This window comes from Oxyura jamaicensis, chromosome 1, assembly GCF_011077185.1.
Source record: "Oxyura jamaicensis isolate SHBP4307 breed ruddy duck chromosome 1, BPBGC_Ojam_1.0, whole genome shotgun sequence".
NCBI lineage: Eukaryota > Metazoa > Chordata > Aves > Anseriformes > Anatidae > Oxyura > Oxyura jamaicensis.
In genome coordinates this window covers 203,392,059-203,415,862 of record NC_048893.1, presented here as the reverse complement: position 1 = coordinate 203,415,862, position 23,804 = coordinate 203,392,059, and the positions used below count along the sequence as shown (strand labels likewise).

Genomic DNA, 23,804 nt, shown 5'->3' with positions numbered 1-23,804 from the left:
GCTCATTACAATCAGAGGGCAAACTTCACTAAAACACATCACCGTGAGCATATCTTGGCCAAGCTCATCTTGACAGAGCTACCTCTTATTAGGACAGCCCCCTCTCCGTGGGGGAGAAAGGGGAGATGTCAAACTGAACTCAAATGGATTTTTCCCCACTACGAAGCACAGTTCTTTGCTACGTCCTTACCTGGATCTGACTCACCATCACCAATGAGCAAGCTCTTGATGGGAAAGCCAGTCTGACTCCTACCTGTGGAACTTGGCTTAGCTGAATTCTTTTAAATAAAGACATTAACAAACAGCCTTTTGCAGCGAGGAACACGGGTATCTCTTCAGAGAACCGTTTCAGCCACAGCTGCCGTGTTACTATAGAGGGATCCAAGTGTTTCTCTCTCCGTGAATCAATTCTTGGCATGCCGCTGGAGCCAGAAGCTGGCTGACAGCACGGTCGTCAGCTGAAGTCACCTTCACAGCAGGCCGATGAGCTGAGACACAAACACGTTCGCGCTGCCCCGATAACTTCAGGAACTTCCACTCCCAGTTGTAAGCAGATACAAGACAGAGGAATGGGATAAACACGTTCACAGCGTGAACAGACTGAATAACATTCAGGGAGATGAATGGCAGGTCTCTTATCGAGATGTCCTCATTTAAGCTAGCAGAATCTATCCCGAGGTCAGAGCACGCCACAGGGTTTCTTCTGAACTAGTTCCTCAAACATCAGGAAGCTGCACAACGAAGCCAAGATTTACAAACGAAGCAGCAGCAGATTAGACAAAGCGGTGCTGGTTAGGAACAGGAAACAAACAGGGCACATAAACTCTTTCATCAAGATAAGTTCCGATAGAACAACCGCTGCTTTTATGCGCATGGGAAAGGCATCCTGCTACAGAGCACGACTCTCCGTTTACAGATGTAAAACCATTTTGTAGTGTTTCTGTCTCATCCTTACCACCACAGCAGCTTTCCCTCTCCCTCCTGCACCCCCAAACCTTCTCTTCTGGCACTTCTAGGACCCCACACATCAAATTTCTCCTTCCAAGTGACCAACATCACAGATGTCTTGGCTTTTTGAGTACACAGCAGCCTCTAATGCCAGCACCCTTGCTTGTCTCCCCGCTGCATATCCCTCATTCCTCAAACGGACAAGCTGATGTATTCTTATTGCAGAGCAAGGGCCTCTGTTGATCTTTTAGAGGTTAGGTCTGCACGTTCTCCCCTGTGCCTCAAGCCAGCGCTTTCTGCCTGAGCATTTTGGGTAGCTACTGGTGCCACTGCAATCTAAACACGACCCCTCTCAGGTGGGAGGCAGAACATTTCCTAGAACCACCTCTTAAACCAGCTTCATGTTTTGACAGAGATCAACGATTTTGTTTGTCTTATGTGTTTACGTTTTTTCCATGAAGAACTTTTACTTAAAATTAAGACACTAAATGACACAGGAATAAGAACAAAATACCTTAAACTTAGCCAGCCAGAGATCCTTCAGGGGAAGTTCTTATCAGCTGAGCTCTCCTACCAGACTTGTTACTGTCCAAATACCTTGCTAGAGTTATAGGGAAGAAATAAATGGGGGGAAAGGTGGTGAGAAGCAGCTAATGCAGAGCCTGGTCCCCAGGAATTTCACTTTTACTCTGTTGTGGACCTCCCCACTCTGTGTTCAGCCAGCACAGTACCGGCCACACAAACCTCCTGCTGCTCCTTCAGCAGCCAGGCGAGGCAGATTCCTGTGTCCTCCTCTCGGGACATCTGTGGCCTCTGGTTGCCAGCCCCACAAGTCCAACATCACACCAAGAATTCCAACAGGAACACGAGGGCTTTGTGGGCTCTCAGAGCAGGGAGTCCCCTCTGACCACAGCACTGTCGATCACAGGTGAGAGCCCAGTTGTTATACTGGGCAGTCGGCTGTCCTGCTGGAAACTCTTGCTCTCTACCCAAGTTCACACCTATTTTCTTCCAGGTCTGATTCTCCCTTCCTCAGAGGTAATTAGCAAGTGCAACACCTCTTGAGATGAATCCTTTCTTTAAGAAGTTTCCCAATTTAAAGGATTTCTGTCTCCTTTTTCCCAGACTCAGGTTTTGATGGTGTCCTCATCTAACTTCTCCTGGGCTATCTGAACAGCTGCTGCTGCCAAGTTAAAGATATCCAAGTCAACATCTTCCTGTTTCATGCCTGGTGATAATTAATAACTCATTAGCAAGCATCAGCATAGGGATGTGTAACCTTCCCTATGGACCTGAAAACTTATCTTTGGATGCACTGAAATACTGCAAATATTTCTACAGCTACGAGGTTCAGGTGATCTCCTTTCACAAAGATGGGCCTAGTCTGCTTCCACTGCCACGTTTTAAGTAATCCCCTTCCTTGTCCAAAACGATCAATTTCAGAAAAAGTGAGGCAAAAGCGATGGTATCAGGAACAGGAAGGAAAAAATTTGGTTGATGATTCATGAGATAGTAACAGCTTTATGAAGTCCACTATTTAAGGCTTTCAACTCCTATATTTGGCTTTTCTTACACAGCAGGAGGAAACCCAGAACAATTACACAAAGGTGACGCTATTTTTGTCCCTGTAGAGGTCAGGGACAGTGACTAATAAAAGCAGTAGCAATATCTGAGCAGGAAAACGTAGGCTTTATGCACAAGTTATGTTCCAACGACCTTCAGAAGAGTCTAAAGGAACTCCCGGATATCCATGCCCTTCTGTAGCTGACTTTTGATGATACCAATACAATCATTAAGTGAAATCATGAATGAATTACACTGAGGTCTCCTTTGAACAGCCTGTAGCATACAAGGACAGATTTAGAGAGACGGGGCTGCCCGTTTCAGGTAAGGATCAACAAACCTCTGTTAATGCCAGTAGCTTCTGGAACAAGACCACTGGAAGTACTCCAACAGATTAAATACGGTGAAATTTACTTCAGAAACAAACTTTCATCTGCTTCTCAGAAAGTTTTTTCTTTTTATTTTTTCTTTTTTTTTTCTTTTTATTTTTTTTTATTTGATAAATAACCGAAAATGGAAGCTGAGCAGAGGGAGCCAGCGACTACTCACCAGTTTCTTAACTTCAGAAATGCGTAAGGCCCATGAAACCGAACTCGCAAACAGACTCCCTGCTGACCAAAACAAAACTTTCTGCTTTCTGCCAACAACGTGCACCAGCCAGCCGATCCGAGCTCGGTCACGCTTTCACGAGGCTCGGAACACAAAAGCAGCATGCGATTCTCAGGCGCTTGGAGCATGACCAACTCCAAATTCAACAAACTGCGCTGGCCAAGAAGTAAGGTGACTTTTATTGACTTCCTCTGCACTAGCTAGGTGTTTACCCTGCTTCAGAGGAAAGTGGAATGTTTGAACAACTTAACTAGTCTTAGGAATTCCATCACTGACAGCACGTTACTAGGCTTTGAACTCTTTTCTTCAGCTCACTCCCACCACACCAGTGCTCCAGCAGACAGCCCTGTTCGCCCCGTTACAGCGCTTACAGCTCACCACTTGGGCATACAGGAGGCCAGATCTGAAGGAAGCACCATCCTGAGATGTGTCCTGTTCCGAGCTGAGAAACCTGAGGAAAGCTTTCTAAACCTAAAGATGAAACTGAAAAGGAAAAACGGATATAAGGTCAGGCTTCAAGCCCTACAGATAAGCTCCAACGTGCTACTTCTGGGCTTTTAAAAGCCTGTATGATGAGCCATTAGAATTTGTTTTCCCTACAAAAGTTCAGGCTCCAGCTGGACAAGTGGGACATCGTCTTTGAAAAAGTTTAAGTACACGGTATTACAGGGAGAGAATTGAGTAGCCCTTTGTAAATCGGGTATTAAAATAGCTTTTATCTTAAAGCTGAAGCACCATTTACAAAAAGTAATCCAAGTAGACGAGTTTCAACAGGCTTACTGTAACCAAGGCTTGTTACTGGTGTTTTGAGAACAACAAGTGGTGACAAATGCATCAGTTCATTTCACGTTCAGTACTCAGGAGAAGAGGCAGGAACAGCTAAGACATTTCAGCATACTTAGTATGCACAGTCCAAACCTACTTGTGTTTTATATTTTCATCAGGAAATGAAATATGGACCGGTGCTCAGACTTGTCTTATACAAGCGTGAAATCAGCACGATGGCAGATCGATGTGAAATGTATTCTCCATTTATGTAGCTTAGTTGTAAAGATTAAATATTTAATCGACCTGTTTGGATGAAAAACCTGACAGAGGAACACATCAGCTGTGAATGGTCCTGGTACCACACAACGAGCACGTTTAAGGACAAAGTCACTATGAGACAGCAATACAGAAAAGGAGCAGAGCACTTTTGATCAATAACCAAAGCATCAGCTGTTCCTTCCAGGAGACAGACAACAGGGAAACAAGTTCTTTGAGAAAGAATATTTAATCTGCTCTTGGACAAAGAAGCAGGGATGGAAGTGAGGAGGCTGATCATTTTCCATCCCTCTTCTGGCATGCAAGAGCAAAATCAACACAGAAAAAAGGGTATAAGGCATTGGAGGGAACAAGTCCAGAAGTTGTACTCCTGTACTTTAGCTAGTCAAAGTAACCTAAAACTGGTTCAAGGACAAGATGTGTTGGAAGCGAAGAGTCTCTGCCACCAGTCCTCACCACCGCAGCGCTCATATCATCCCCTACACCATGGCAGCCTCTAGGCAGCTCCTCAACCCCATGTACCAGCTTCTGTGCCCTGTTAAACACACTCCCAGCACCATCGCTGAGCCTAATCTCTAGCAGAGGAACAGGAAATTAGGACTAAAGCCTCCAGGGCCAAAACTTTACCCCACATACATGCCCAAGACCCTTTCCAACAGCACTGCGTTCCTTCAGCTCAATACACAACTAAAAATGGCAGTCGAGTTCCAAGAGCTCCCCGTCCCTGATATTAGTCATACCAGTAAGTCCACCCCAACACACTCTGCTCCAAACTTTGAAGATCAGCATCTGTTTACAATGCTTTCTTAGCAAGTAATTCTAAAAATGACAAAGCTAACCCAAATAAGTATTAAATCATAGATAAACCACGAAACATCAGCTTCCTTGAAGCAGTATGCGACTTAAGATTCGCAATTTGAGGTTCAGTTCATTCTGTGGTTCAAAATAATTTCCTACTTCTCCATTTCATTTCCAAGAGCTACAGAAACGGAGGTGCACTTCACCACAATACTCCTCTACAACTACTTGAACCCATCCTAACACTACCAACCACTAAGAGAAGGCGATCCCAGAAGCAATATACACCACGGATGTTCTTCAGTCAGCCTACGTTTGCTTTTTCATCTTACTTCTTGCTCATTTCTCTAGTAAAGCCTGTTGGTTTTGCATACTTAATCGCAAATTGGGCTAAAAATAAAAAAGGCTTGTTTGCTTGGGGGCGGTTATGCTTTTGGGGTTGTTTTTTTCCCCGTTTTTTCGTGTGGCAGGGTATTTTTTGCAAAGTACTAAAGGTTCTTATGACAGCTATTGATTTCCAGCTTCAGAGCAGAGTAACAGACCTCAGCTACTGGCCAAACTCCAGCCGAAGCGATTGCACTCTGCCTCCTAGGATGTCCAGTTAAACTCGTTCCAGCTATTTTATTTCCTTCCAGCCCCGAAACATTCCACGCTATCACTGTGGCTGCTGTGTTCCGGCTCCAGCCTGTGTTCCAGCACAACATTACACGACCCAAAAGCTTCCTGTGAACTTGTTCAGCTCTCTGCTACACAACCACCCGACTTACCTGCGTTGACTGGATCACCGTAAGGTCATTGATGTAGCAGAAGCCCGCTCCCATGGCAGAGCGGAGCCCGGCAGTCCCAAAGGTCAGCCTGCAGCAGAGACGATCCCGTAGCTCCTTATGCTTCCCATCCTGTAACAAGTTCTCGATCTGTTCTTTTGTTTTTTGGTTCTGCAAAAGAAGATGCAAGGTCTTCGTTTAGTACTTGAAATCAGGATGGAAACTATACACGTATTGTTTTTAACGAGTTCTTAGACAAAGTCCTTCCTGCCCTAGGAAATCCCTGTCTATGTGAACTAGCTGACGTTGTACCTCTTATTTCCACCATTTTTCTATTTCATCCTTATTTATAAGACATGCACCCATTGGTGTGCTGATGTTCAGTTCTCCGTACACCTTCCAGCTATGCCGAGGCTCTGAGTGAGGCACGCAGACTTCAGAGCAGGTTTTTCCAAGGCAGGGTATCCCAAGTTAATCTCACAGCCCACGCTGCTGGAAGACAGACAAAAATCCTAATTTCAAAGCCCTATTTCCTTCCTCTCCACCTGTGGGAAAGGTCTGCAAACAAGCACAGCAGAATAAAGCTGACATGGTAAAATAAAGCTCGTCTTCCACAATAAAGCTTCTCTTCTCCATTACATTAACATTTAGCGAGGCGGGCAGGAGAGAGTCTAAGCCTCCGTTTGTCATGAACTCTTACAAAAGGTGTGCATTTTTCCTGCCAGAAGAGCCCAGCCATTTTCGATGGGGCTGAGGAAAGCTGAGCGCTGCTCCGCCTGAAGGTAAATGCCGCACGCACCGCTGTGACAGCGACTGTCGCTACTCCACGAACTTCGTTTTTCAACTATATTTCAGAAGGTCTCGATTTTGTCAGTTAAATAAGCAGAATTAAAACGACTCCACAGATTTCTACAATTACTTAAAAGCTCAGAAAAAAACACATTTAACACCCAGCCACTAAGCAGAGAAGTCACTGGGTTTAAGAGCTAGCAGCTTTCCGAAGAAAAACCAATTCCACTCCCCAAAGCAGTACTCCTATCAGGGAAAAGTAACTTTTTTTTCATCGTAGAGAACAAAGACGGCGATTTCTTTATGATTTGCCCTCAGAAGCAGCAACACACGTAACCTGCTCAAAGGAAGAGATGAAAAAAATAAATGTGTATCAGTTTGTTTCACGTAGAAAAACCTCTAAGCAGCCTCAGGGTTCACAGGGAAGAGCCAGCAATATTCTCCTCTCCTGCTCTCATCGTCCTCTGAGCACCACAGCACTTCACCTCTGCTTGCTAACAGCTCCGTGCTGCCGGTACAGATATCACGACGGGGCTGTTTGTCGGCTGCTCTGCAGGTACCTGCAAGGGCCGTGACACAGGAGGAGCCTGGAAAAAGGCACAGGGATGGCAGGACAACAGCAGGGAGCTCAAGGAGCATTCAAGGGAGATTTATTTCCTACGGAGGGAGTTCCCGACCTGCAAAGAGGGCTTCTTGTACCAACAAAAGGGATATAAACACCAGCCGAGTCAGGACTGAACGCTAGGAAAGCTGTCATCCCGTGCCTTCAGCATCTGAAAGCCAAGACTGAAAGGAACGGGCACCTGAGAAGGAAAGAGGTTGGCTAAATAAAACAGTAGGAAGCAATTCCTCTGATCTGACACCTACTCCTCGTTCAGCATTTATTGCACTTACAAAGAACGACAGCTTCTGTTGCTTCCATGTACAGAAGGAACATTTACTGCTGCTCATAGTGCAGCTGAGGGAGCGAACAGATATTCCTCCGAAAGGCCGACTTCAAATATTTACCTTCAGGTCCACGCGGCAGGGAAGGCTACAACCCTACAAAGGCTTTGAAGTCAGCAATACGCAGCGCACGGCACGGGGCAGGTGGGATACAAAATGCCCATTGTTGAGGTCTCCCTCCGCTCCTGCAGGACTGTTTTTACCTTCCATTATCACAGCTTCGAACTCCCGAGGGTACAAAGTGCGCGCGCACACACCCCGTTTGTTCTTCGTGGTTAACCCGCACCCTCAGCTAACACCGAGGCTAGGGGGACAAGGAGGGAAACTTTAATGTTAATTACTCACGATGATGAGAATTAGGCAGTCACAGTAACACGAATCCCAGCACCCTGGGCATGCCTAGGGAGAAGAGAAAGTCCTCTGGGACAAAGGGAACAAGGACAGAAGAGAACTGGTGCCTGTCCTTTTATAAGATGCACCTGCTGGTGCAGCCTTTTACAAGTTGCTTGCTGTTGGAAGCAACTCACCCAACAGCTGCTGTCCTTAAGCAGAGGGCAAATAAGTAGGAGAATTTGGGGGGTTTTGAGGGCTCCATGAATTCATTCGGTCATCGAGAAACTCAGTCCTGTCTCCTGGCACCCAGTCTGGCCAGGACACAACCCCCGTGAGCGCACCGCAACCCAGGGGGGGCTTGCTAAGAACGCATCCCAGGCAGAGCGATCAGTGCAGAGCATAAAACAACAGCTCCTGTAGCTCTGGCTGCACGAGAGCTTCTCCAGAACAACCTGCTTCAAGCAGAGCCCTACGCAAGGGTTAAAGAAGGGAAACGGAATCTGGAAGGCGAGGGTGAAACACCCCTGACATTTAAAACAGAGGTCAGCCAGCGGCAGCTCCCACCCGGCCTCTGCGGCGCTGGGGAACTTGCTCTGCACGGAGGGAGGATCTTCGGGAGGTTGGAAGCGCTGGGAAAAGCCTGCTGGTATCACCCACACCGCCTCTTCTGGGGAAGAAAAGCTTCTGTAAAGCTGGGACAAAACCACGAAACTATTTCCGCTGCTGGACAACAGGTCTCAAATCCTAGCAAAATGAGAGATGTGAGCTTAAATTAGATTTTAAGGTATTTGTGCCTTAAAATAAAAGGCAAGCCATTACTTGTTGTGCTCTCAGAGGGCTCTTCAAAGTGAGCCATTACTCACAGCACTGCTAAAACTGGCCCCAAAATAGAACAAAAACAAGGGGGCACAACTACGAGATCCCCGAAGTGCAAGCCTCTTTGAGCTGCTCGGAGGCAGGCAGCCAGAAAACAAATGACTAACACGGAAAGAGTTTGAGGCAAGAGTGCTTGAAAGCCTCGTTTCACGCCACCATCATTCAATACACGGTTCTCCCTTAAAAAAAGGTTGGTCAGCATCTTTAATAGCTTTTTAGGATACACGTGGATTTTGCAAATAGATTAACCGCTTTTTTTTGATGGCAGCTACCTTACTGATTCCCTAGGGAACAAAAACGAGTCAGCCAAAAGAGCATCCAAACATCAGGTAGCTAAAATCTGCAATCAGAGAAGAAAGGGGAAGGACAAGCTACGAGCTAAAAGCTTTAGGATTCTCTTCTTTTAGAGAGGACCTGAAACTCCCAGGGCAACAGGAAGAAAAAAAATTTACAAGAGCTGATGTAAATCCAGACACGGTGATGACGTGCTTCGTGCTGCGCATGCGGTGGCACCAGCAGCATGACCTCAGGCCAGCCGTTATCACAGCTGTGTGGCAGCATCCTGACAGCTTCCCATCGGTTCCTGCTTCCCGAAGGTGCCCCGAATTAAGCTTAATTCTACTGCAAATTATCAAAAAAAAAAAAAAATTGTTTGGGTTTGGTTTTTTGCTGGTTTGCTTGACAGCTGTGAAATGAAGCCTGGGGCTTCAGGCACCAGACTGCCTGAAGCCCCCTGCCTCTGAAGCAGAAATAAATTCTGCTGTTTCACACAAACCAACCCTTCATTCATCTCCAGAGCAGCTTTTTGGACACACCAGGGGCAGAGGGCAGGTGCTCAGGACCCAGCAGCACCAGATAAGGTGGCACAAGGAGGCTGCAGATAAGGGGAGAGCAGCTGGAAAGCCCTGGAGGGAAGAGGTTGAAAATGCACTGAAAAAGGGCCAGGAAAGCAAAGAGGAGCCTCTGGCTGGTGACAGGGCTACAGCTGGGCTTCTGAGCATGGCTTTTACCCTTTTTGGTGTTTTTTTTTCCTCTCTTTCTCCCCCCTTGGTCCTTCCTGCCCTGTATTTCTCAGCCTTGCCCCATAGGGGCAAGCACAGGCACACCAAGAGAGGACAGGCAGGAGAAACAACACCAGTTCACGGGGCAAACGCTCCAGCCCCCAGACCATCTTGGTGCCAGTTTGAAGGGCTCCCTCCCACCCAAGCACAGCTTCACCCTGCTGAGTGCCACCTTCCCATGGCTCCTGTCCCCCAGCCTGCCTGTGGATTTTAAGAGGGAAGGGGATGAGCCTGTTGGGGAGGCAGGGTACAGCTTCAACAGCTTCCTACAGACGTTTTCCTGCCTGAATCCGACGTACGCCAGAACTTTTGGGGTCAAGTCCCACGGCAGTCAACGCTCTGCAACGTCACGTTTAAGAAAGGCTGGGAGTTTTATTAGAAAAAAAAAACATTTTCTGCTGAATTCAACGTCATAACGTGTTTGCTGCCAGGGTGAGATTTCAAGGCAAAGGTCCTCTGAAAATAGCTGCAGATCACAGCTTTCCCTCCAAGCAGTCTTGGGTTTGCAGGCACTCTTTGCCTGGAAAAGCAGAGTTCTTTTGGTAGGCTTTCAGGTCGGTTTGGTACCAAAACCCAACCCTCCAACGCTGCCCCCGAGGGCCCTATTCCTCCCCCCAACCTCCCCCAACCCGTGCACGCAGGATCCGGGTGTCCACGCTACAAAACCACCCACACCAGGGTCTGGAACTACCAAAAGCAAAGAGATCCCAAGGAAGGGAGCAGCACGTCCAAGGTGCTCCTTGGTTTGGTGATGGGACTCGGGAGGCCAAGCTGACGGTGGGACTGATGATCTTGAAGCTTTTTTTCCCCCAAGATAATGATTCCATGACCTCAGACAAGCGCTACCTAGCATAAATAGTGCTGATCTATGCTGGAAGAGGGTACCAGGGCACAGGCAGCTTGAAAAAACGGCCCCAGCAGACTGCTGGAAGCACAGGCAGGCCGTGCTGGTGATGTGCTGCAACCCAGCCATCAGCCCCTCTCTTCAGGGGCACTAAAACCTGGAAATTTGTAATCCGTGCCACAGTCCCTGACAGTTCCTGGTGAAATCTCTGGTTCACGTCAGGGACGGACAGATAGCACAATCAGAGCCACCTGGGATGGAAGACACCCTTAAGATAATCAAATCCAACCATCAGAAGCCCACTGGTGAACCATGTCCCTGAGCACCACGTCCACAAAGCCTTCCCACCCTCGAGCACATCAACGCTCCCACCCAGCTTGGCGTCATCTGTGAGCCTACTGAGGGCGCTCGATCCCCTCGTCGATGCCATTGACAAAAATCCTAAATAAAATCCTAAATACAACAGGCCCCAGAAGCGAGCCCTGGGGAACACCACAGGGTGAGCGGATCGAAGGCCATCCGCAGCCACCCAGCCAGGATTTTCCCCACTGAACAGCATGAGACATGAGTCCTGCAGATCACGCCGAGCCACGCAGGGTCACCTTCCAGGCATGCCTTTAACTCCCAAGGTCTGAAACACCACCTTCAGTCACCTCCGTGAGCATTTTTCTTCCAGGGTTTGGCCTTCAAACCCACAACCCTCAGCAGCAAGCAGCAGAGCAAAGCTAAAAAGGGGCAGGGAACAGGATCTGGTGCTGCAGGGCTCCCCAGGAGCCAGCTGCACAGCCCAGCGGGGAAGCCACCTCTTCTGTGCTGGCCCAAAACAACATGAAACAAAAATACTTACAGGTTAAGTTTCCAGACGATCCTGATGGGCTTCGTGGATGTTCATACCTTAGAACAGGCACTAAAGCACACAGTAATTGTGTCGTTCCGGGGCTTCCCCCGTTTCAGAGTTGCTCAAGCTCTCTCGGTTGCCTTGGCACCAAGGCTTGGGCACAAAACCCACCTACCCGGAATCAGCTGTCCCAGTAGCTCGCAATTTTATCCTACAGGTTTTAACGTTAGAGCTCACAATGAATACGAGTAGCTTTGAAGAACTTCTCTTTTCACTTGGCCGCTTCCTAGACCTTACTCTCCGCAAATTTATTCTTAGAAATTCGCAGTAAAGGCTTTGTAAAAATACAAACTGCGACTTGAACGACGGGAGCGGGTCATTGGTCCGTAATTACCAAGCCCATTTCCTCTTCAAACATCTCAAAAGCCACAAAACTTAAGAATTAGCAGTCGGGAGCACTGCAAAAAAGCCGCTGAATGCTTCCTCTGCTGTGTGCAACAAACGCTCAGCTCCCGCGCTGAGCACGCCTCGTTTCTGCGCCGCTCTACGTGTGGCACATCCTGGCCGCTTTAGAGCCGCCTGAGATAAGGGTGTTACTACAAGGTCCAGTTCCCAAACTGCTCTAAACAGAAGCGGTTTTCTTGGAGACAACGGCTCTGAGACAGCTTTCTGAACAGCACAGGCGCCTTTAGGAGACTCAAGGCAGTTATGGGAAGACAATAACAAAGTTAGAGAGTGAATGAGGAGGGATTAAAGGGAGAAAAGAGAAAACAAAGACTAATTGTTCAGCCCTCACTCTAAGCCTGTGAACAAAAGCACGTGCCTGGTGTCTCAAAGCAAAGGCAGCAATCAAGGGGAGAGAAGGGAGACTTAGTGGGGCTCCTCTGAGCCAGCCGCTAGCTGCATTAATGAAGATGCACAGCAGTGGTGAGACAGGAGAGCAGCAAAATGATCGTCACGCAGGCAGTTCTCCACCCACGCCCCAGCCCTTAATCACAGTTCCAGTTTTAGAGGAGCTTAGCACGTACACCCAAACCAAAGAGGACGGCGAGCGCGGCTCTAATTAATTACAGCGAGTAATTTTCAATTAAGCCTGAGGGCAAAAGCTCCCCACAGCCAAATACAGCAGGGGAAAAATAGCACACACATTTTTTCCTTGATCAGAGGCAGTGAAAGTCCCCAGGGCTAAGGAAGCCGGGGGTGAGACAGAGACCTTGTCACGTTGTTTGATAAGCAGCAAGCCTCCAGAGAGCTCATCTGCTGGGTCTGCGATGAAACGAGGAGCTTCTCCTCACAGCTTTTCCTCCGTCCCCTCCTTTGTTTACATCGGGTGCCGCCGCGCTGCTTGTGCCCAGCCTCCTCCTGCTGCAGCAGCAGCCCTGCTCTGAGCCCTCCTCCAGCTGGTTTGGAGCCCCCAATATTCACAGGGCTCCTTCAAAACCTCCCTAATTAACAAGTTCAAGCCCTGGAAGCATCACTGTTATCACCTAGGGAAGCTGGGGTCAGCAGGTGCCTCTTCAGCTGCTATTTGGCTGGCTAATTTCGATTTGTAGAAATGATAATTCGCTATTGCTGGGTTAAACCAAAGTATTTTTCCTCTGGTAGCCTTATGTTTAAAAGGCATAAATCTTCCCAGATCATACCCTTTAGGGATCAGCACATACTGAGCTGTTTAAGAAGAGCCTTTCACCACGCCAACCCAAAGCCAGGTTCCAAAACCCCTCGGTGCTGGAGCTCAGCCTGGTTTACCGGGTGTGTTACCACAGATATTATTTCCTTCCTGCACTCCTCACTGCTCCCAGACGCTTTCACGGGCAGATGGCGAGCGGTAGCTGGACAAAAAGGGAGGAGAAGAGCCCCCAAATATTCCCCGCATCGCACAGCTGGCTGGGCCAGGATCAAAACGAAGCCACCAGGAGCGAGGCGCAGCAGCGTGGGGGGGGTGGCTGCGTCCCTCCCCAGCCCCAGGCGACGTTTTTAAGCCCAGCCCGTGACGTTTTGGGGAAGCAGCAAGAAAAAAATAAGCCTTTCGGCAGCGGGTTGGGGAAAATAACGCAAAAAAAAAGGCATTATTAGGGACCTCATTCCTCAGGGGAGGCTCGCACCGCGCTAACCCAGCCCGCAGCCCGCCGGGTAGGCTCTCGGCCCCCTGTAGTCCCTGAGGGGGGCTAAAACCGGGATGTTTTGGGGAAATAACGGCGAAAACGGTCAAAACGCCGGCTCTGGGGGCACCTCACGCCGCCGGGCCATGGGTGCCTCGGCTCGGCCAGGGGGTGCCGGGGGGCTGCCAGCATCGTGCCCCCGGCCCTCAGCAGCCCTCAGCGGCCCCGTCCCATCCCGGTCCCGGTCCCGTCCCCGCACCTTGTCCCAGCTCAGCCACTGCCACACCGCCCGGTCCAGCTGCGCGTCGCCGGTGCTGCGGGCGGCCGTCAGCGGCACGTTGGAGTTCACGTCGCCCATCTCGGGGAAGGGGAAAGAGGCAGCGGCGGCTTCACTCCGCGGCACCGGGCATCGCCGAGAGGGAACCGCAGGGAGCCGAGGGGCCACAGCCACCGCCCGCCGCCACCGCCCGCCCCCCTCAGCGCCGCCCCTACCGCTGCTTCTCCACAGCGCGGCCCCGCCCCTCCGCCGCCCGCCCGCCAATCAAAGCACGGGATTGCCGCTGGAGGGGCGGGGAAATGCTCTCCCGCCCTCCGCCTCCCTGCCGGGAAATGTAGTCCGGTCAGCGCAGGGCGCGCAGCAAATGGGAGGGGTTGGTGTGAGGCGCGGAACTACAAATCCCGGCAGCCCTCGCGGCGCGCCGGCTTGTGCCTCAGGGGGTGGAACGGCCTGAGGGGGCAGCGATCCCGCTGAGGGGCCCGGCCTCGCCTCCAGCCGTCACGTAGCGTTGGGGCCTCGGGGAGGCCCCTTGGGCGTTACTTGTTTTCGCTTATATAAAAATAAATAAATAAATAAATAAATAAATATAAATAGAATTCACTTACAAATAAATTAAATAAATCAATAAGTGTGTGTGTGTGTGTGTGTGTGTTATTTAGGATATCCCGTACCACCCCACTGAAGAGACGCACTAATCCGTTGGGGTGAAGAATATGAGCAAAAACCTAAAAACCTAAAAATCTCCGTGGTTGTGCCCCTGTCAGCCCCAAGCCAGCCTCCAAGCTTCTCGCTTCTCCCTCTGGAAGGAAAATGGCATCAGCCCTTCCTTGGGCAATGAGCCCCTCGGTCTGAGGTGTTCCCAGACACTCCAGCAGCAGTTAAATTGTCACGAGGAGGGAAATAACAACTCTCATCCCCGTCCCGGTCACCCCCAGTTGTAATCGGGTTGTCCCCGTGTGTGTGCTCAGCCCTGCTGCCATCCCCAGCCGCTCTGCTGAGGTTGCCATAGCGATGGCAGGCACTGCGGCCTGACGCCAGGCTTCGGGGTCCGCAGGGCGATGGGACCGCGGTGCGAGGCTTTGGGGTCCGTAGGGGAATAGGATCGCTGCCCAGGGGACGCTGGAAGCGATGGGAGGTGTGAAACAACCGGGCTTCACGGCTGGGAGCAGCACAGGCCCCTGGGGAGGTGGAATGAGCCTGATGGGCGAGGAGGATGCAGTGGAGGGATGGAAAGATGCAGGGATGCAGCCTGGGGTGCTGGAGCAGCACGGCATAGCTCTTGTAAGCTACAGAAGGGAACAGTCCGTTATAAAAGCTTATAAATTTTTTTTAACATCCCTCCCCTTTGAAGCACTAAAGTCAGTGTCTCAAAGGGACCTGGTTCCTGGCTGCAGACACAAACAAATCCTCTGGTCCGGAGGATTGACCTGGTGCAGGGAGGTGAACCTGTAGACTGTTACACGGGGCTGCTGGTAGGCAGCAGAAGAAATAAAGACAGCAATAAATCAACCCGTTATCACTGAAGGGCTGTCTAACAGTCGTTTATGGTGTAGAAGAAGGCGGAGTGAGGAAATCACACGGAACAGACGAATCCAACAGTCAGCGGGTGAGGCAGTCCTCTGGATGGATGTGGGGAATCCATCTGTTGGTACCGGTGCTCGGGGAAGGAGCCAGCCTGTGGGGTGGTAGGAAAGGGCCCTGCGACCGACACGATGAGCCAGAGGTGACCCTGCCAGCCCAACCTGAGGGCAGACTGCTCAGCACCGTGCTTCCTACCAGCTTCACCATCACCCTACAGGCTTATGTACCCCATGCCATCTACTCCTTCGCGTTATTTCCTCTCCCTTTCCTATTTTTTCCCCCTTGCCTGTCTCTCTGCATATCTCCTCATAAAGAGGTGGCATCCTTAGCAGCTCTGATGTGATCCCGAGCCCAGTGTCCCAGGCAGCCAGATGCTGGCACATTTTTCCAGAATAGCTGACAAGGGTGGCTCCCTCAGGGAATTTGCACCTGAGAGTCAACACAAGGCACGGCTTCTGCTCTTCGTAGCTTTGCCGCCCTTTTCTTCTCCTTTGTGTTCTGTGTTCAAGGCCAGAGCCCAGCACAACAGCAGCTCCAGTCTCTAAAAACTTCATTTTCCCCCAAGAAGGACAATGCCTATGTTAAATGCCTCTCTCAAGCCTGCCAAGCAGGAATGTTTCTTACAGGAGCTCTGTAGCTCTTTGGAAAGGCAATAAGAGAGACTGTTAAAATTAAACATCATATTTCAAATGCTTCCATTCGTGGCTACATTTTTTTTTCCTCACACTCTTAATGAGAGCTTTAAATTATTCTGAAGAGCAGTTTTCTGCCATCAGAGCAAGCAGGCTGTTTCTTTATATGGCACCCTGGATCTCATAAAGCAGTTTCGCACAAGACAGTGACAGCCATGCCCACACCCCACGTTATCAGTGCTCAGCTGCCCAGCCACAATTAAAAGCAGGCTTTGACCTTCATCACTGATACTTAAATCAGAGAATTGTCAGTCCTTCAGTTATTGGTGATCCTCCGTGATTATTTCCCTGAAGAAAGATAAAGCAGCCTCATCGAAGATAAAAATCTTTGCGTGTTATTTCTTTCTTGGAAATAAGCATAGTGTGGAGGGGCTGAAACTTCTCTGCAGGATCTCCCGTGCTGGGAGCAGCCAGCGCCAGCAGGGACCGTGGTGGGGCTCAGCTGGAGGGAATGACTTCACCCTAGCCAAAACGCACATCTACATGTCCGTATGTGTGGCTGTGTGTGTGTGTTTTCAGGGAAAGGCACCGCTCCCCGTGCTGCTCTGACCCCCAGAGTGCCCCCACGTAGCAGAACTGCAGCTAAGGAATGGCAGATAACTGCCCGTGCCCCCAAAATGAGAGTCTTCTTTTGACGCAGACCGAATAATGCAAGTTAAAAGAGACTTGCTAATAACACACAGCTCCTGTTTGGGGTTTGCACGTACGCCGTGCAGGGCTGAAGACGGTGAAATGTACCCGTCAGCCCGGCAGGGCTGGGTTCGCGGCGTCTCAGGAGCGTACCCCCGAACAATGGTGCGCATATTTCGCTCCTACCAACGCCTTCGGTGTTTTTCAGCAGAAGAATGGCTGAGCACACGGTGATGTCACTGCAAAGCAGAAATAAAAACCATCTGTACGGTCGTGTCAGCATCCCCAGTGACCTGGTACCGCAGACCAAATCCTCGCCCGCAACAACCCGGATTAGCTCTGTTGATTTCTGTTGATTACACAGAGCTGCCCAGCCCCGCGCCGGAGAGCCTCAGGGCTGAACCCAGAAGGTGCGGTGTTTCCATGGCAATTTTGCTGCACGTCATTGATTCCAAATAGCCTCCGAAGGGCCCAGGGCTCCTTCCAATGATATTCCAGGCTGGTTTTTCTGCCCCCGGTTCCTGCAGTGAGACAAGTCACGCGGGATGAACCCAGCGCGTCCTTCCAGCTCGCTCGGCAGGCGCTCTGCGTGCCCTCGCTCTGTGGCATGGCTTTTGTTTTATTATTTATGTATCCTGAACACCCTGTGCCTCTTGGGTTACCCGGTAATAATGCAGCAGCTCCCATCCTTTTATTTGCCTCTCTCGGAGCACCGGATTGCCGGGCAGGCAGCGCAACCCTAAACCCAGGCAGCGATAACAGCCCTGCCAGTCCATAGGGTGCCGCGTGGGGACGTGCCTCTCTGGGTCTGAATGCCATTTTTAACCTGATCTGGGGTGCAAGCAGCTGAAGTCTTTGTCCTGAAGAAGCACAGGCTGGCAGGAGGGAAGGACACAGCAGGAACCGCTGAGGCTGGGAAGCAGCCTGAGGCTTGGTGCTTCACGGTGTGAGCCTTGGGGGGGGGCTGATCCTGCACCCTCCATCACGGACAACATCCTCTTTGGTTTGCCGAAGGCTTAAATGCCCTAAATAACCAGAACCATGCAGCTCAGAGCTGCTGGAAAACCTCTGCTCTCAGCCCAACAACAGGGCTGGGATCCTGGGGTGACAGTCCCTGCCACAGCCCCCCCTCCCGGGTGTGACATGTTTCGTACCAGGCAGCTCGGTGCAGAAAACACACGACAGGTCCAGTTCTGCCCACAGCAAGCACAGAGAAATTCAGGATTATCTCCTCTCCCCACCCTGAGCTGTCGTCCGATCTGATAAAGTGCATTTTATAGACTCCGGTGAAGGAGGTTTGCAAAGCCCCAGCGAGTGTTGGGGGGAAATTTCGGCACCTCCTGCTCGCTCCGGTCTCAGCACCCCGGGGAGGCCGGCTTCAGATGCCAGTCCCCTCGTATATCAAAGCTTGTCCTTTCCGAACCAGACCTGGTTATTTTTAATCCTCCCCGCTAGGTATTAATAGCCCACACGCGTGCTCCGCTGAACGGTTCAGCCGCATCCATCTGCGGAAAAGACGTGCCGGGCCTGTCTCCTCCGATGGGACAGCAAGAACAGAAGCGTGGGGCAGGCTCTTCACCCCAGTTTATCCCTTCAATTAATCCCGAACTACGGCATAAATGGCGTGGAACTGAGCGAATTTGTACAGAAAACGTGCTGTAAGGGGAGAACACGGGATCCCAGGTGCCTGGGATTTCCCGGCTGTCTATAAGAATTTATTCTGCCTTGAGCTTTATTAAAAAATGCTGTGTTTTGCTTTTTTTTTACCCCGTGGTGCAGATCCCAGGCAGTAGGCAAGCTGAACTGAACTGCCCCACGATCACAGTCCCAACGGTTGGTTTTATGGCCAGGCTTGTGATAAATTCACGGCAGCTTATCACCAGCGCATGCAGATTATCCTGCCGGGACTCACCCCAGTGCTCTTGGGTGGCTTTCCTGGTGGAAAGCGGCATTTTCCATCAGGGACTTTAAAACGAACTCGTGAAATGGCTTCTTGGGGCTGGGCCCGGTGTTTGTCAAGCACTCCGCAGCTCCAGAAAATGCTATTACATCAGGATGATGAAAAATACAGGGCCACGGAGGACGTCAAGCAAGCTCGGCTGAATTTTGCTCGTCCTCGCGGGTGTGCAGAGTCACCTCGCAGGAGGACATCGTGTGCCGTCGCTGTCGGTCCCTCCTGTTTCACCTGGTGCAATTCTCGTCGAATTCTCACCCACACGATGCCCACAACCCTATCACCGCCCCCCCCGAGCTGCCTTAAACCAAGGTCAGCCCCAGCTTCCCACGCGCGTAATGTTTCCATAACCTTTCCCAAGGAGCAGGCAGGCTGCTGCAGGTGTCTCACCCGTGACTCATTGTTGTGTACTGAGAAAAAAAAAAACAACAAAATAAAACAAAAAAAAAATAAGCAACCAAATACATTGGCCTCACACGAGCCCTGTGTCTTTCTGGCTGCAAACCCTGATGTAGCCAGCTGTGATTTGCAGTTTTAGTGATTTGCCAAGGCCAGCGCTGCCCCAGCTCTGCTCTGCGCCCACTCGAGTGCACCTCTGTGCTGTTACACCCTGTAATCATTACCCATAATCATGAGCCCCTAATTAGCCCCCAGATCTTCCCCTGGCAGCTGAGACAAACCCATCTGGGGAGGCTCCCCCTGTATCCCCATGTCCCCCTACCCCTCCGGGCGTCCCCCAAAGCCCATCACAACCTACGCGGAGGATGAGCCGTGGGTCCCACGGGGACGTGCCCGGCAGCAGCGGGGCCCCGAGGCAAAGGCCACCAGGTGGCACTGGCACCTTGTCACCCAGCCCGACGGTGGCTGGTGGGGACACCCAGGGCACCCCCCCCGGCCTTCCGCAGACCCTGCTCCGAAACTCGTTGTGGGGGAACTGCCAACGGAGGGGAAATGGGGAGGGTAAGGACCTCGGCAGGAGCTTGCTCTTTCAGGAGGGTTTTTCCCCTTGTAGGGTCTTCCCTTCATTGGGAAGGCCACATCCCGGGGGGTTTTGGGGTGCCCACCAGGCTGTCCCATCCTGGGGGACCCCAGGCCAGCCCTGGCACAAGGCGTGCCCTGGGTGTTAGGGGAGGATAAACACCGCGGAGGTGGAAAAACCCTGAGCACAAATCCACCCGGAGGAGGAGGATCTCATCCCGGCTGTGCCCGCCCGGTCTGCTTCCCCTGAGTTATTTGCAGATAAAGGGTTTATTTGCTTTTCCCAACGCTGTAACCACAAGGCAAACACGGCGGAGCCTCTCAAGCCCCCTCCTGCCTGGGCCGGGCACCTGGTGCCGAGGGACAGCAGAGGCATTTGCTCCGGCAGAAACCCTTCCCGCACCACGTGCCCAGCCCAGAAACAGCAAACATCCCCAAAACGCAGCCCACCGGGGGCCCCCCAAACCCCTGCATCGGGTTTCTTGCCCAAAGCAGGGTTGAAGGCACGGGAAATCCCAAATTCCTGGGTGCCAAGGTTGCCAGCCCTCCCCGAAACGCTGTGGTTTGGGTCAGGGTTTGGCGGCGCGGGTGTGGGATCAGGCGCCGCGGCGGTGTTTGAGTGCAGGAGGAAGGTGCCCTACGGGCCAGCCGGTCTAGCAGCAATTAGACATTAATTAAGCCTTTATGAGCAGATTAAGAGCAGATTAAGATGTCCGAGGGACCGCTCCAGGCGCCGGGGCTGGGTGACTGGTGCTGCCCAACGCTGGCCCTGGCAGGCAGCCTGTTTGGAAGGACGGGGACATTCGCCCTCCACCCCGTGCGCCAGCCCCAAACCCGGCTGCTTCAGCAGCGGGGACGAAGCCAAGGAGCCCAGGAGGACCCAAGTCCATCCCCTTCCCGTTTGCCACTACGAGCTTGCCCCTTGGAAAACACATTTGGGAGCTGCGGTACAAAAGGCCAAAGCTACAGCCGGCAGCACCCCGCAGGAAGGAAGCAGGAAAAGCTCCGGCATCATCGGCCAGAGCCCGGCCGGACCCTCGGGGGCGCAAGTCCCATCACAAAGCAATTTTGGCCGTCGTAGAGCCATCGAGGGGCACCAGGAGCACCACACGCTCGGAGAAGAAGCAGACGCAACCCCTCGGGAACCGGCATCTCCTTTAATTCCCCGCCAGCGAAGCGTGGCCCGACACCGTTCTAAAACGACAGCTTTTAGCACCAGGAAAACCCACGAGCCCACGTCACTAAGCTCCTGGCACCCCACGGCACGCTTTGGAGGGCGATGCTGGCCGGTCCGAGCGGGGAAGAGGCAAATTTTCCTCCTTTACAGCCCCTGCCAAACTCAGCAGGGGACGGGAACGGTGGGAAAGGAGCTGCCTCTGCCCTCCCCGTGTCCCCATGTCCCCAGCCGGGATGGCTCTGCGGCACCGGGCCCTGCCTGCGGGTCGTGCCAGGCACGAGGAGCCCAGCTCCTGCCCCGCACCGGGGCTCAGCCCCCCTTGGGCACCGCGGGGTTTTGCAGGAGGCTTCGGGGCCAGGCTCAGATCATGGAGACCCTGTTCTTGATGTAGACGTGGTACGGGTCGCTGCGCTTGTCCACCTTGCGGGAGCGGGTGTAGCCCAGGATCAGGCTGCCCACGGTGGCGGCGAAGAGCGTCATGACGAAGAGGATGTACATGTAGGCGTTGTCGTCCCGGCCGGCGCGGGCGCTGGCGTTGTGCGGGGCGGCGGGGCGCAGGATGGCCCCGTGCAGCGTCTGGTTCAAGGCATCCAGCATCGCTTGGAGGCTCCGGTGCCACGGCTCCGTCCGGTTGTCATCCTCCATCTCCTCGCCGAGCCTGCGCGAGGGGGGCAGCGTCAGCCCCCGCGGTGGGGATGCCCTGGGATGGTGCCGGGGATGGACCCAGGGGAGAGCCCCAAAATGGTCCTCGAAGCGCAAGGAGCAGGGGACCAGGAATATTTTGGTGGAGGAAAAAAAAAAACAAATCCAGCCCCGTCGGCAGAGCTGGCACCCATGGGAGCTGGGGGCACCCAGCACGCCTCCAGCTCGGGTCCCCGCGTGCCCTCCCAAGACTTAAAGCAGCATTAATTCGGTGCTGCTCCCTTTGAGTTAAATCCCCCCAAAATCAGAGCATTTAACGCTTCTGATCAAAGCCACCTGAAGGCAATCTGGGTTAAGCACCCGGTGCAGGTGCACAGATGCCTGTCGGACATCCTCTGACGGACAGACAGACGGACGAGACCCCGGCAGGCACTTCCCCTGCAGAAATAGGTCCCGACCCCACAGACCTTGGGCTGGCGTCACCTTCGTGCCCTAGGGATGCCCGGGGGTCTCCCCGGCCCCAGCTGCAGCCCCTACCAGGACCTGCCTGGGGTCCCCCGCCCTAAATAACAGCTCTGGGACCGATTCTGCCACACGCTGACCCCAGTCACCCCAACCAGCCCTAGCCAGGGGGGGCACAGATCCCTGCATGCCCCCATGGACCCATCCCGAGGGGTTGCTGCCCCAAACCCCCTGGAATTTCCATCCCCACACACAAGCTGGGTCCTGGACCCCCTCCAGCCCCCCCCCAGGACATGGGACCCCTCTGCCAGCCCACCCCACACCCCCGTGTGCCCTCTGCATGCACGGGGAGCTGCCCCCCCCCAAAAAAAAAGGGTCCCCCAAATGTGGGGTGCATCCCCTGGGCCAGCTGTGAAGAGGAAGGGGATGGGGGGGCACCCTTGGACCCCGTCCTCTGCAAACACCTGTAAATCGGGGGGGGGGGGGGGACCCCGAATTTGGGGGATGTCGAGCAGAAAAATACGGTTTCTCCCACACAGAGCTCCACAGGGGGGGGGGGTCCCCATATTAGGGGGGGTGGGGGGGGGGGAAGCAGGGGGGGGGGGTCGCACTCACCGGGTGCTCTGGGTGCCTGCACGGCCGCCAGGCTGAGCCGGGACTGGAGCATCGCGGCCGCCAGCCGGGCTGGGAGTGCCGCAGCCTCCTCCCCTTCCCGGGGCAGAGCCACCTGCCAAAGCCACCCAGCCCCGACTGGGGCCACCAGCCTGTCCCCAGCCCCTCAGGTCCCGTTGTGGCCCCCGAGCCCGGATGCAAGAGGTTTTATGGGGCCGGGAGAGCCACCCAGCCGGATCCTGCGCTTCCCTCCCCGCACGCTGCCGGTCACGCTTTCCTGTCCCTCCTCCGGACATCCCCGCTGTCCCCGAGCCCTCACAGCGGGCACCGAGCCTGCCCGGGATGCTCCCGTCCCCGATCACCGGAGCTCAGCCGGCTGCTGGGAAATGGGATTTTCAGAAACCAGAAACCGGGAGCACCCCTGGGTGCCCCCAGCAGGGCCCCGTTGAGCCGCTCGCCCAGCCCCACTTCCCGGCGGAGACCCCGTGGAGGAGCCCCCAGCCCCTCTCTGGGCAGCCTGGGCCAGGGCTCCGGCACCCGCCCAGCCCAGCAGTGCTGCCTGGGGCCCAGGGGGCACCTCCCGGGCTCTGGGCCTGGGGCCTCTGCTCCTGGCCCTGGGCACCCCTGGCGAGAGCCCGGCTCCGGCCTCTGCGCAGCTCCCCGCAGGCCCCGGCAGCCACAGGGGAGCTCCCTTGGGGCAGGGCCCCCCCAAGGGGCTTGAGCCCCCCCGCAGGATCCTGCAGCCCCTTCCCCAGCCCGGCCACCTCCCTCAGGAGGCCACCACGACCCCAAGGCCATCGGGGCCCTGGGACAGATGCTGCAGGCAGGGCAGTGGTTTCGGAGGTGATGAAGGCCTCAGGTCCCGCTGGGCGCCCTGTGTCCCCTCTCCCTGCTCTTCCCCACCACATCAGCACCATCCCGGTGACCTTCAGCCCCTCATCAGCGGTTTCTCGGCCCGGTCAGTCACACACCGCCGTGGGGGCAGCACACAGAAGGAGCAGCAACCATTCCCCAGAGCGTCTCTTTATATAAAATCTGCCCGTTTTTGTGCGGTGGCAGCAAGGAAGGACACTTCAGCAACCCCGGCCTCTCCCTCTTGTCCCAGGGGCGAGCAAGCATCCACCCCAACTTCGAATTTTTGGGGAAGAGAAGAAGGAGAACCACAAAAATCGTCATCGGGGCACTTCCCACAGTGCTACCGGCCCTGGCTGAGGCGTGCAGGATCCGGCCCCGACCCCCAGCAGCATTTTCACGGCGTCTCGAGCAGGAGCCGTACCCCCCAGAC

General features: G+C 53.2%; 2 protein-coding genes across 3 annotated transcripts in view; both read right to left on the bottom strand.

The window, feature by feature from the left end:
- The window catches only part of PGM2L1 (phosphoglucomutase 2 like 1), a 29,714-nt gene extending 15,707 nt beyond the window's left edge, over positions 1 to 14,007 (bottom strand). The window contains exons 1-2 of the mRNA XM_035343824.1: positions 13,774 to 14,007; positions 5,730 to 5,897 (exon numbers count right to left, since the gene is read on the bottom strand). Coding sequence (XP_035199715.1) covers positions 5,730 to 5,897; positions 13,774 to 13,872 — 267 coding nt within the window. The 5' untranslated portion in view covers positions 13,873 to 14,007. The remainder of the gene's footprint in view (positions 1 to 5,729; positions 5,898 to 13,773) is intronic.
- Positions 14,008 to 21,158: 7,151 nt separating this feature from the next.
- KCNE3 (potassium voltage-gated channel subfamily E regulatory subunit 3) lies at positions 21,159 to 23,525 on the bottom strand. Of its 2 annotated transcripts, none has more exons than XM_035344196.1 (3): positions 23,512 to 23,525; positions 22,523 to 22,815; positions 21,159 to 21,551 (listed from the first exon to the last, which is right to left on the bottom strand). In XM_035344196.1, the coding sequence occupies exons 2-3, from the start codon at positions 22,813 to 22,815 to the stop codon at positions 21,164 to 21,166; spliced, it is 681 nt and encodes a 226-aa protein (XP_035200087.1). In that variant the 5' UTR covers positions 23,512 to 23,525; the 3' UTR covers positions 21,159 to 21,163. The 2 variants fall into 2 exon arrangements, with proteins under 2 accessions (XP_035200087.1, XP_035200098.1); XM_035344207.1 differs by having other exon boundaries at positions 21,159 to 21,461.
- Between the last annotated feature and the right edge of the window lie 279 nt (positions 23,526 to 23,804).